The 12680-nt window shown below is 42.9% G+C and overlaps 2 protein-coding genes across 4 annotated transcripts; one reads left to right on the top strand and one right to left on the bottom strand.

The window, feature by feature from the left end:
* Positions 1-961: 961 nt before the first annotated feature.
* LOC311147665 (dnaJ homolog subfamily C member 16-like) lies at positions 962-6592 on the bottom strand (the record flags this gene model as incomplete). The annotated part of the gene is made up of 14 exons (XM_084184414.1): positions 962-1954; positions 2390-2560; positions 2726-2815; positions 2910-2990; positions 3219-3295; positions 3561-3743; positions 3975-4155; positions 4376-4506; positions 4735-4893; positions 5049-5153; positions 5263-5447; positions 5616-5940; positions 6219-6285; positions 6414-6592. The coding sequence occupies 14 exons, from the start codon at positions 6590-6592 to the stop codon at positions 1498-1500; spliced, it is 2391 nt and encodes a 796-aa protein (XP_084040540.1). The 3' UTR covers positions 962-1497.
* Positions 6593-7196: 604 nt separating this feature from the next.
* On the top strand, positions 7197-12680 carry LOC311147515 (caspase-9-like). Of its 3 annotated transcripts, none has more exons than XM_084184267.1 (12): positions 7197-7256; positions 7422-7595; positions 7808-7989; positions 8368-8572; positions 8661-8753; positions 8857-8918; positions 10609-10785; positions 10895-10984; positions 11085-11232; positions 11503-11694; positions 11834-11943; positions 12044-12680. In XM_084184267.1, exons 3-12 carry the CDS (start codon positions 7858-7860, stop codon positions 12167-12169), a joined length of 1335 nt encoding a protein of 444 aa, XP_084040393.1. In that variant the 5' UTR covers positions 7197-7256; positions 7422-7595; positions 7808-7857; the 3' UTR covers positions 12170-12680. The 3 variants fall into 3 exon arrangements, with proteins under 3 accessions (XP_084040393.1, XP_084040394.1, XP_084040392.1); XM_084184268.1 differs by having other exon boundaries at positions 7209-7256; positions 7819-7989; XM_084184266.1 differs by having other exon boundaries at positions 7209-7256; positions 7422-7599.

Here is a 12680-nt window from a genome sequence, read left to right as displayed (position 1 = left end):
AGTTTAACTTGGGTCAAACGTTTTGGGTAGCCTTCCACAAGCTTCCCACAATAAGTTGGGTGAATTTTGGCCCATTCCTCCTGACAGAGCCGGTGTAACTGAGTCAGGTTTGTAGGCCTCCTTGCTCGCACACGCTTTTTCAGTTCTGCCCACACATTTTCTATAGGATTAAGGTCAGGGCTTTGTGATGGCCACTCCAATACCTTGACTTTGTTGGCCTTAAGCCATTTTTCCACAACTTTGGAAGTATGCTTGGGGTCATTGTCCATTTGGAAGACCCATTTGCAACCAAGCTTTAACTTCCTGACTGATGTCTTGAGATGTTGCTTCAATATATTCACATAAATTTCCTTTCCTCATGATGCCATCTATTTTTTGAAGTGCACCAGTCCCTCCTGCAGCAAAGCACCCCCACAGCATGATGCTGCCAACCCCATGCTTCACGGTTGGGATGGTGTTCTTTGGCTTGCAAGCGTCCCCCTTTTCCCTCCAAACATAACGATGGTCATTATGGCCAAACAGTTCTATTTTTGTTTCATCAAACCAGAGGACATTTCTCCAAAAAGTACGATCTTTGTCTCCATGTGCAGTTGCAAACCGTAGTCTGGCTTTTTTATGGCGGTTTTGGAGCAGTGGCTTCTTCCTTGCTGAGCGGCCTTTCAGGTTATGTCGATATAGAACTCATTTTACTGTGGTTATAGATACTTTTGTACCTGTTTCCTCCAGCATCTTCACAAGGTCCTTTGATGTTGTTCTGGGATTGATTTGCACTTTTCGCACCAAAGTACGTTCATCTCTAGGAGACAGAACGCATCTCCTTCCTGAGCGGTATGACGGCTGCGTGTCCCATGGTGTTTATACTTGCGTACTGTTGTTTGTACAGATGAACGTGGTATTTTCAAGCGTTTGGAAATTGCTCCCAAGGATGAACCAGACTTGTGGAGGTCTACACATTTTTTTTCTGAGGTCTTGGCTGATTTCTTTTGATTTTCCCATGATGTCAAGCAAAGAGGCACTGCGTTTGAAGGTAGGCCTTGAAATACATCCACAGGTACACCTCCAATTGACTCAAATGATGTCAATTAGCCTATCAGAAGCTTCTAAAGCCATGACATAATTTTCTGGAATTGTCCAAGCTGTTTAACGGCACAGTCAACTTAGTGTATGTAAACTTCTGACCTACTGGAATTGTGATACAGTGAATTATAAGTGAAATAATCTGTCTGTAAACAATTGTTAGATGTCACAAAGTAGATGTCCTAACCGACTTGCCAACGCTATAGTTTGTTAACAAGAAATTTGTGGAGTGGTTGAAAAATGATTTTTAATGACTCCATCCTAAGTGTATGTAAACTTCCGACTTCAACTGTAGCTTTGGTACATGTCCATGTAGGCCTGAATCCTGACTTAGGATGTGTGCATGCAATTCATTTCAAACCTCACAAAAGTTTTGTCCGCAAATCAGGATTTTCGGTAGGAGTCCTGTTATCTTCCCCCCTATTTGGGGGCGGTGATCTTGTCCAGGCCAGGCCAGCCAGGGATGTAGTACCTGGGAAGGGTTCCCTCTATCAGCCTCTCCATCCACAGCCCCAGGCGGTCCAGTTTGTGGTGGATCTGCAGTGTGGCAGTGGAGCGGGACCTGGGTGTAGACCTGCGTGGTGGGTGGTCCTCTCTGGACCCAGACCTAGACTTTCTCCCTCCCCCAGTGGCACCCCTGGGTCCTTCCTCCTCGGAGGACCCCCCTTCCTCCCCGGTGTAGACAGGCCTGAAGAGGCAGAGATACTTCTTATGGCCGTTGAGTGCCAGGACGTAGCCCGTGTAGTCTATCTTGTGGCGGGCGCCATCGTCCTCGTCGGCGTCTATCTGCATGGCATCCTGGGCGAACTCCAGCAGCGTCTCCATCCATGCACTGTGCTTGTCCACGTTCAAGAAGGAAAAGTGGAGCGTCAGGCTCCTAGGGGCAAAAACAAAGGATATGATATGTTGGTTACTGCGATACTGCCTCTGCACAAGTCAGGGCATTCATACTTCTTGCGCTTCACAGAGCTCTTGTGAAGGCAGTTGTCAAGGAAGTGAGTTTGTGTTTATACAGGACCTCCCGCCCCCACCTACCGTCAACCAATCATGTCAACACGGAGCTATACGGTGCCCTACACATTGTTACAACATTTGGGATGCGCACGGCGATGCGGTACGGTGCTCAATTTGGCCTCTGCATGCCTTGAGGCTCCGCAATGGCTTTTAGCCGTGGTATATTGGCCATATCCACATCCCCTCAGGCCTTATTGCTTAATCATATAGTAAAATTGTATTTTATATACAGTTATATGATATAACTACTACGTGCATTGCAGCTCAAACACCAGACCATGTGGGATCATGCACTCACCCGGTGAAAGAGTAGACCTCTTTGGCGAACTTGCTGAGCAGGACGTTCTTGGAGGCGTCAGTGAGCACCAGCACCACGTTCATGTGGCCTGGTCTCAGCTTCACCAGGTTACTGGTGTAGGTGATGTCGGTCAGCTCCGTCACCTCCACAAAGTTCTTCTTCGGTGGGCGACTATAAATGATAAAAACATGATAAGCATAGAACCACTCAATTTTATTTATTGCATTGACATCACTGAAAAGCTAAATATAATCCCTCAAATATGTCAGATAGTTAAAACAAAACAGTCTTTAAGTCACCGCTTGAATCTTTTCACTGAAGCTTAAAATGTCTTGCCTTGAGGTGCTGCTGCTACCCGGTGATCCATTTTCTGCCTTAGTTCCGTCTTTTGCCTTCGGTTTGGATTTGCCGTCTTCACTAGAGTCACTGAAATCACACAAAGCAGAACGATAAGTCTGAACAAGCAGTTTCCCCCAAGGTAATACGTTTGAGTCGCAGAATCACTGGTTATCCATCTTACCTGAAAGCCTGAACCACTACAGTTCCAAACAGGATGAATAAGGCAGAGAATATCAACGACAGGAGGGGCATCATCTCACGCCTGCAGAAACATATTACAGACATATCTAAATACAAGGGCGGCTAATGACAAACTGTGTTAACACTAATCTTGATTATAACACTTATTAGCAGTTATTGACTACAACATCAAGTAAACAACTGAAGAACAATCATTATTTTTACAAATCAGCTGAATTGGCATGAGCCATTTATTATGTCCACATCTCCGTATGTTGTTACCTCACTCCTATTCTAGATGTTAACTTACCAATTATTGTGAAGAATATCATCAATGATTTCAGTGAGGTAATCATAAGCTGTATAGATCCATCGAATGAGAAACATCTGGAATTTAAAACAACATTTACTGCCTAGTCATTAACTGGTGAACAACACACTTAACATACATGATTATACTGTATTACCTATCATAAAAATGAAAAACCATTGCAGGTTTGGAATCCTACAAAAATAACATTCCAACAAGTATATTATTTCTGGACACAGTACTAATTACCACATCATTATCTTTGTCCTTCAGAGATGATAAAGTAGGGCAGCCCTCTTCTTTTACATACAGTACTTTTCAGTAGTAAGGAACACAACTCACAGAGGCAAACTCATTGTTGAGCTCCGGCAGCATGGCGTCGTAGTTGAGGATGGATGGGTCTTTCTGCAGCCTCTCCAGCTCATCCAACAGACCTTGTTTATTCTTATCGGTTCCATTCCAACCGCCCGCCACCTCCTTGTACAGGACCTTCCCTGCTGCGTTACGACGCTCCAGGATGAACACCTGCAGGCACACACTTCCACATGAGCTTATAGTTTTGGGGAAAGGTGTTTTTACATTTTCATAAAGTATAATACAGAGAGGTGTTTGTAGCTCATTATACAGACACTTCTACCAGAAGCTCTCAAAACATCCAAGGAGAGCACATTAACAAAGTTAATAATTAACATGGCATAATTAATAATAATAATAATAATAATATGCCATTTAGCTGACGCTTTTATCCAATTGTACCTGTGGTGGTGGTGTACTGTCCTTGGTCTTCAGCAGAGTATCACAAAGTGGTTGTTGCAGTCTTTGGTAGACATAGGCAAATCTCACCACCTCCTTAGTGTTGGTTGAGGCAAATGAGAGGAAGGCCTGGTTTCCTATAGTATAGGACTCCTCATCACCAGTGATAAGCAGGACACAGTACCTGGAAGACAGATGTTTGGGGACATTAGCGTTCGTACTCCAGCACTAAAACCTTTAGAGTGTCCAGAATTTTCTACAGTGACACGCAAATGTGTATACCTCAATTATAGAAGTAAAATAATTTTAAAATAATCAATCATATCACCTGGCTGTTCAGAAATGGTATGTTCACAAATAAATTGTATGTTCACAAAAGGAAACAAAAGGCTTCAGTATCTTACTTCCTGCGTCGGTGGAACTGCTTCACAGGACAAAGCTCATCAAACAGTTTCTGGTTCACCAGTCGAGGGACGAGGAGAAACTTGTTGTTCAATATGAATTCATCAATTATTTGTTTTTTCATCCCTTTAGCCTAGAAGAGGAGAACAACCACATGGAGATATTAATGAAATGCCGTGTATCTAATCGGCTCAATTAACAGTTGTCACCTAAACAAAAATAGCATCTCTAAATATAATCGATAATACATCAGTAATACAGACACCCCAGATACTACTTGGGTATTCAAATGCTATTTAACTATTCAATCAAACTGTCTGGTGGAATAGTAGTCAAGTCTAGTTAACTGTCTAGTACCTACCTGTATAATGTCTGCAGGCTTGTCTGTACTCTCCTTAAAGACCAGCATGGTGGGGGCGTAGGTGTTAATGTTGAACTGTTTCAGTAGGTTGGCAGTCTCTGAGAGACCCTGGTCCACGTACCCAAACTGAACATAATCCTTATAGGTGAACGCAGTCAGCTACGGAAGATGAGAAAAAAAACAGTAAGCAAGTATTAGAAAGCAGTTGTGGATTACCTATGCTCCAGGAGGAAGTAAATAAGTGTTAGTCAGACCAGCTCTCTCAGTGCTGGTTTAAACTGATGCCAGACTGACTAGTCTAGACAATGGCTTACCTTGTACAAGAGCGGGACTACAGGCACTTGGTCAAACAGAAGCACGTGCGGCTTGTTCTGCTCATGCCAGCTGTTCAGGAATTGAAGGTCGTTCCTGTCTGTAACCTGAAACACACAAAAAAAAAAAAAATGCTGAGATGCCAACAATGGTGAGTCAGAAAAAGAGACAAAAAATGAATGTGCCAAATCATGTTGTTGCTGTTGTGTTGTTTACCTTCTCAACCAGTCTCTGAGGGAGCAGGTCCTCCACAAACTGCCTCAGGTGCTCCTTCACCACAGCGTAGTGGAAGAAGGTCACTTTCCCGTTGATGACCCCGAGTATGGACGGGGTGCGGTGAGCTCCGAGGTGATTTGCCAGACGTCTCTCATAACCAACGTCCACCACACCAATCCCCACACCTAACACACCAGTTGTACACATAATCAGCCATACAAAGACTCACTATGGTTATTTTGTCGCTCTGGATAAGAGCGTCTGCTAAATTACTAGAACGTAATATTATGTCATGTGGACGGTGAAGTTGTTGACTAACTTTCATTTGTGTAATGCATTTCATCATTTCCTACCCAAGGCCTCCAGCTCCAGCACAACCTCTTTCCAGACCGGCTCAATGTGGATGCAGCTGAAGCACCAGTCAGAGGTGATTTTGATCAGGTACGGTCTCTTGAAGCTGTCAGGCACCACGTCATTCACATACTGGTTGAAGTGCAGAGCGTACTTGCTGTCAGCAAACTCCTGGCTGCCCTTGTTGCTGAAGGGGAAGTGGAAGAAGGACTCGTCAAAGTAGAATTGGTCGTGACCATGACCGTAGTGACCATGACCATACGGCTGGGTGTCATCAGTCTGTCCATACCGGTCATAGTTGGCCCTTTTCTCCTCGTTGGATAAGATCTTAAAGAGTTTGGGTAGAAAGCACATGGATATTGTTACCAGAGGGTGGAGCATTCCCTTCTGAATAATGCATTTCAAATCAAATTTCATTTGTCACATGCGCCGAATACAACAGGTGTAGACCTTACTGTGAAATGCTTATTTACAAGCCTTTAACCAACAATACAGTTAAGAAAAATAAGAGTTAAGAACATATTTACTAAATAAACTAAAGTAAAAAGAAAGTAACAATAGGATGCTGAAGTTTTTATGCTGGCGAATATTGGATACACTCTTACCTCATAAGATTTGGTAATCTTGATGAACATATCTTCAGCGCCTTCATTTTTGTTTTTATCAGGATGCCTTACAGAAATAAAGGAAAGACAATGCATCAATGGGCCATTCATTTTTGTAAACAGTCAATAGTCTAGTGCTAAATATATCCACTGAGTCCTGACACCCAGAACAGAAAGGGTAAGTAATGTTCTTACCATTCCCTAGCTAGGCGCTTGTACACTTTTTTGATTTCAGTTTGGCTTGCACTTTTGGTCACTCCAAGAATCTTGTATGGGTCTACTTCATTGGCTGTCTCCACTAAGCCAACCTGAAGAAGCAGACAGACAACCACTATACCAGGAAATGTCAAACACATCCTTGTTCTTCTTGCCATGTTCTCTGTCGGGAAAGCAACAACAACAACAGTCAGAGTAAACACATCTGTCTGACGGGATGTGTTGGAAAATTAATCTGCATTGATAAAAGGAAGATTTGAATGCCAAAGCAAGGGCATCCCTTGAAACATATACAAGCCCAACAAGCTAACCGTCTAAACACAGCCTTTAGCGGGCAATACCATTATAATTGCCGTATGTAAGATACAAAACAGAACAAATGCATTAAATTGCCATTGACTTGAATTCACCACCTTGCTTTGCAATCAATTTAGAATAGAGTGCTAGCTAGTTAGTTAGCTAGCTATCCAGGTTAGCTTGTTGAACACCATGCAGGCACCTCAATAATCTGTCTAGATCAACTGTTCTTCTGCCACATTCCTCAACTTTTTCTCTGTCACTGCTTATCTGCGAAGGAAAAGCATTGAAAATGGGTCATTTGTAGCATCATCCGAGCTCTCTAATGTTATCTCTCTCCTCCGTAAATGATAACCTGCTGGGACTGCATCCAGTGAGTGTGAAGGGGAGACCAGAGACGCCAAAAGCATTGTGGGAGTTGCAGTCTTTTACAATCCACCAATCACGAGGAAGTGTGATTTAAACAAGGAAGTAGTTGGTGAAAAAAAAACAAGAGAAGAGTGGGGGTGTGATCACACGGAGCTGGTAAAATATATATATATTTATCCCCACTGCTTGTCATAATAGTTTGTGTATTCTATTTATTTCCATTTCTGACAACTGTATAAACATTTTTTATTAGTTTGAAACTCAGGACTTCTGTGTAGCCCTCTGTGGTTGACGTCGTTTCAATAACATGTAATTTTTTAGATGGTTATGGCTAGGCAGGTACATTTCCACAGTTTTTCGCGAGTCAGCCAGTTCAAATATTGGGTCTGCCGTGGGAAAAATAAGCGGAAAGTGAGTTTGCAGTATCGAAATCCAATATCACAGCTGCTGCATGGGTCCCCCGCCGTCTGCGCTAACCTCTCCACTCCAACCTGTGTATGTATGTGTGTCTTTTGAAGGGGTTGGGATAAAGGGGTTCCGTTCAACCTTGTGTACGATTGGACAATAAAGTAATCTTCTTCTTCTCTGACTGTTTGCTGTTTGTATTGATTATTTATATTTTGTAGTACTGGGACAGTCTTTGTAAATACATACGTTTAAGAAGACTTATTGTAAACTGATTTGGTCATTTCTCTTCTCTGCCAAAGAATCATTGCAGATCTCCTGTTCCATGCTTCATAAAGCCTAAGCCTACACAATGGAGGAAAGACACAAAAGGATTCTCCAACGCAATAGGGTCAATCTCGTGAGAGACCTGGACCCATCAGATATGTATGATGGACTTCTGTCAAAAGGAATATTTACTCAAGACATGATCGACGAGATAAAGGTAGGGTGTGATGGTATTCTTCTTGACTATTATTGTCTGTTTTGCAAGAATCCCGATTCATGATAAACATCATCATGATTAGGCTATTCTCATCCCATGCTGTTACGCACAGCGAAGTCTGGTGTGTGAGACTATGAACAGGCTACCTGAATTCTTACCATGCATCATATGCCACTGTTTCAGTTCTCAAAAGCATTTTTTTTTTTTTTACATTTTAGTCATTTAGCAGACGCTCTTATCCAGGGTGACTTACAGTTAGTGAGTGCATACATTTTCATACTGGCCCCCCGTGGGAATCGAACCCACAACCCTGGCGTTGCAAATGCCATGCTCTAACAACTGAGCTACACGGGACTATGCCTTGTTCCTCTATTTCAGAGCTCAGGGATCAGACGAGACCAGGCCAGACAGTTGGTTCGAGACCTGGAGACCCGCGGGAGTCAGGCGTTCCCAGCTTTAATAGATTGCCTTCATGAGACAGGGCAGCATAGCTTAGCAGAGCTCCTACTGGATGGAGAACCACAGAACCAGCCTCTACCTCAGCCTGTCCATGTCCGGCCAGTCGTTAGGCCTTTGCCAGTTTGTGAGTAGGCCTGTGTGGTCATTCATTACAATATCGGTCCATACTGCTGAAATTCTCATATTTGCTCTGGACTGCTCTATTTTGACAGACTCCCCTATGGACACTGACAAGCCTGTTCACGTGGTAACCCCTGTTTATCCAACTCAATCAGTGAAGCCTATGCCCACCACTCCTAGTCCATGTAAGTGTTCACATCAATTTTCTGTAAGCAATTTGACATAGTCTGCATATTCAAGTATAAATGTGGTGATGTTTATTGCGTGTTTATTACATGCTTATTACAGCCCCTGAAAGGGAGTTTGGAAAACCCAGGGCAACAGGAAGAGTTAGACGTGACAGTATTCAGGTAAGTTATCTTGCCACTTGGTTCTATTTACTGTAGGCTAAATGAAGCATCAGTTCCCCATTGTGGTTATTGACAGTACTCTCTAAAGGAATTGTTGTATCTCAGTTCTGTTTAATTGAACTTATAATATAACACATAATAGTGCATTCGGAAAGTATTCAGACCCCTTCCCTTTTCCCACATTTTGATATGTTACAGCCTTATTCTAAAATGGATTAAATAAAACATTTTCCTCATCAATCTACACACAATACCCCATAATGTCAAAGCGAAAACAGGTTTTTAGAAATTTTAAAAATGAAAAACAGAAATGCCTTATTTACGTAAGTATTCAGATCCTTTGCTATGAGACTCGAAATTGAGCTCAGGTACATCCTGTTTCCATTGATCATCCTTGAGATGTTTCTACAACTTGTTTGGAGTCCACCTGTGGTAAATTCAATTGATTGGACATGATTTCGAAAGGCACACACCTGTCTATATAAGGTTCCAGAGTTGACAGTGCATGTCAGAGCAAAAACCAAACCATGAGGTCGAAGAAATTGTCCGTAGAGCTCCGAGACAGGATTGTGTCGAGGTACAGATCTGGGGAAGGGTACCAAAAAATGTCTGCAGCATTGAAGGTCCACAAGAACACAGTGCCCTCCATCATTCTTAAATGGAAGAATTTTGGAACCACCAAGAGTCTTCCTGTAGCTGGCCGCCTGGCCAAACTGAGCAATCGGGGGAGAAGGGCCTTGGTCAGGAAGGTGACCAAGAACCCGATGGTCACTCTAACAGAGCTCCAAAGTTCCTATTTGGAGATGGGAGAACCTTCCAGAAGGACAACCATCTCTGCAGCACTCCACCAATCAGGCCTTTATGGTAGAGTGGCCAAACGGAAGCCACTCCTCAGTGAAAGGCACATGACAGCCCCCTTGGAGTTTGCCAAAAGGCACCTAAAGGACTCTCAGACCATGAGAAACAAGATTCTCTGGTCTGATGAAACCAAGATTGAACTCTTTGGCCTGAATGCAAATCTGGAAGAAACCAGGCACCGCTCATCACCTGGCCAATACCATCCCTACGGTGAAACATGTTGGTGGCAGCATCATGCTGTGGGGATGTTTTTCAGTGGCAGGGACTGGGAGACTAGTCAGGATTGAGGGAAAGATGAACAGAGCAAAATACAGAGAGATCCTTGATGAAAACCTGCTCCAGAATGCTCAGGACCTCAGACTGGGGTGAAGGTTCACCTTCCAACAGGACAACGACCCTAAGCACACAGCCAAGACAACGCAGGAGTGGCTTCGGGACAAGTCTCTGAATGTCCTTGAGTGGCCCAGGCAAAGCCCGGACATGAACCCAATCGACCATCTCTGGAGAGACCTGAAAATAGCTGTGCAGCGACGCTCCCCATCCAATCTGACAGAGCTTGAGAGGATCTGCAGAGAAGAATGGTAGAAATTCCCCAAATACAGGTATGCCAAGCTTGTAGCGTCATACCCAAGAAGACTCAAGTCTGTAATTGCTGACAAAGGTGCTTCAACAAAGTACTGAGTAAAGGGTCTGAATACTTATGTAAATGTGATATTTCCACATACTCTGTATCTTGCCTCGTCAAGATTGCAACAAGTCTAAATTTGAGTCCAACTTGATTGTTTGGATATACTGTGGAATCATTGCATGCTTTACTTTTATATTCTCTCAGAGTTATAAGATGGATGCCAACCCCTGTGGACACTGCCTGATCATAAACAATGTCGATTTTGAGCCTAAGTCGGAGCTGAGTAACCGCACAGGGTCCAACATAGACTGTGACAAACTGGAAAGAAGATTCAGATCTCTGAACTTTATTGTTCTTGTCAAGAGAAACCTGAAACAAAAGGTGAGGATGTCCTCAGCTACCTTCCTGTTTAGCCTACTAGTTTAGTTTATAAATATTCATGTTTAACTGGCCAAGTGATCCAATCCTTACATGAATCACTATATTTCAGCAAATAAGACAGGAGCTATTGGCTTTGTCCAAGGTGGATCATTCACAGTATGACTGCTGTGTGGTGATCATGTTATCACATGGAACAGAGGTAAGACTCTTTCTATCCTTTTACAAATGCATAGAAAGATTAGGCATTTTTGTCTTTCAGGAGATTAATAAGGTTATTCCATTTCATTGCATATTTTCAGGTGGGTCACAATCGCTTCCCTGGTGCAGTGCATGGAGTGGACGGGCCCAATGTCCCAGTTCAGCACATTACCAACTACCTGAACGGTCAGAACTGCCCTTCCCTACAGGGCAAGCCCAAGATCTTCTTCATCCAGGCCTGTGGGGGAGGTAAGACAACTTCACTAGCTATAATAGTGGCTTATGCTTAGTTATAACTTAGTACTGGTTATGCAGCACAGTAACAACAATGTTATGAAGGTGTTGTAATAATAGTCTGTACACTGGGTTACATCTCTGACAGTGGATGAAGTATTTGGGGGGTAGTGGAACTAGTCTCGCTCTGCCCGTCATCACACGGGATTCTCGTTTGAGAAACCTAGAGCGGCTGGAGTCATTTGTTATAATTGGTATAATGTTTTGCACATTGTGGTCTGGCAGGTGAGAGAGACACGGGCTTTGAGGTATCTCCTGACGAGGCGAGGACTTGTATTGGAGGAACAGGTGACCAGACAGACGCCATGCCTATGTCCTCCAGCAGTGACTCTCTGAGCACTCAGTCTGATGAGCCAGACGCTAGGGCCACACTGCCCACACCCAGCGACATACTGGTGTCCTACTCCACGTTCCCAGGTGTGTGTGTGGAGGGGGGGTTTATGTGCATGTTTGTGTGTTTCTGTCAAATACAATACATCTTTGTGGTTATCAATCCCAGAAAGTGTCGTTAGTGTGTCTGTCGCCCTGATGGCTGTTTGTCGTGTGACTTGTACAGGTTACGTCTCCTGGAGAGATACCCAGGCTGGCTCCTGGTATGTAGAGACACTGGATAACATCTTAGAAGAGAATGCTGCCACTGATGACCTGGTCACCATGTTAATGATAGTGAGTTTGTCGTCTTTTAAAATACAGCTGTATTTACTTTTAACGATACTAAAGTATATTCTCATATGAAGCTTTCAATGTTGTTTGTGTTTGTGTTCAGGTAAACCATGAAGTTTCACAGAACTCAGCCAAAGGCCTCTACAAACAGATGCCTGGTTCCTTTAACTTTCTACGCAAACTTCTCTACTTCCAAGCCCCGCCCTGCCAGAGACCAATCCAGTCATGACATCACAGAGTTTCACTCTCAGGAAATATTTGTCTCTTCGTGTGCCCTTATAAAACAATTTGAGTTTTCTCTATCAATGTTTATTTGGTTATGTGATCAAGAGGACCAAGATTGTAATTTTGTGTTTTATTATTTTCTAATTTTCTTTATTTTCTTGTTTTTATGCGCACCATTTTTGAGCTTCCAAATTGCAAAATCATTGTGACAATCAAAAAAATGGCAGCAAAAAAAACGATGGTTTACCTTGAGAAGCTCTGCGAAATATCAATCAGGACTGTTGATGGCCTTACTATTAGCCAGAAAATCAATTGCATATAATATGTAATTTCCATGAGTAAATTCGTTATTCGGAATTCTGAATATTTAGTGAATGGCTATTAATGTTCAGTACTTTAGAATAACGATTTGATGTCCAAATTGAATTGTGTAATTGTGTTCTGTTCATATTTCTACACTGTTTCAAAAATATATTTCTTTTTTATTTTAAGGTTTAAAGGTTACCGTTGCAACA

The sequence above is a fragment of the Coregonus lavaretus genome, assembly GCF_964263955.1.
Source record: "Coregonus lavaretus genome assembly, chromosome: 20".
Classification (NCBI taxonomy): Eukaryota; Metazoa; Chordata; class Actinopteri; order Salmoniformes; family Salmonidae; genus Coregonus; species Coregonus lavaretus.
Note: the sequence above shows the minus strand (reverse complement) of the source record. Positions and strands in the feature narration are given on the sequence as shown.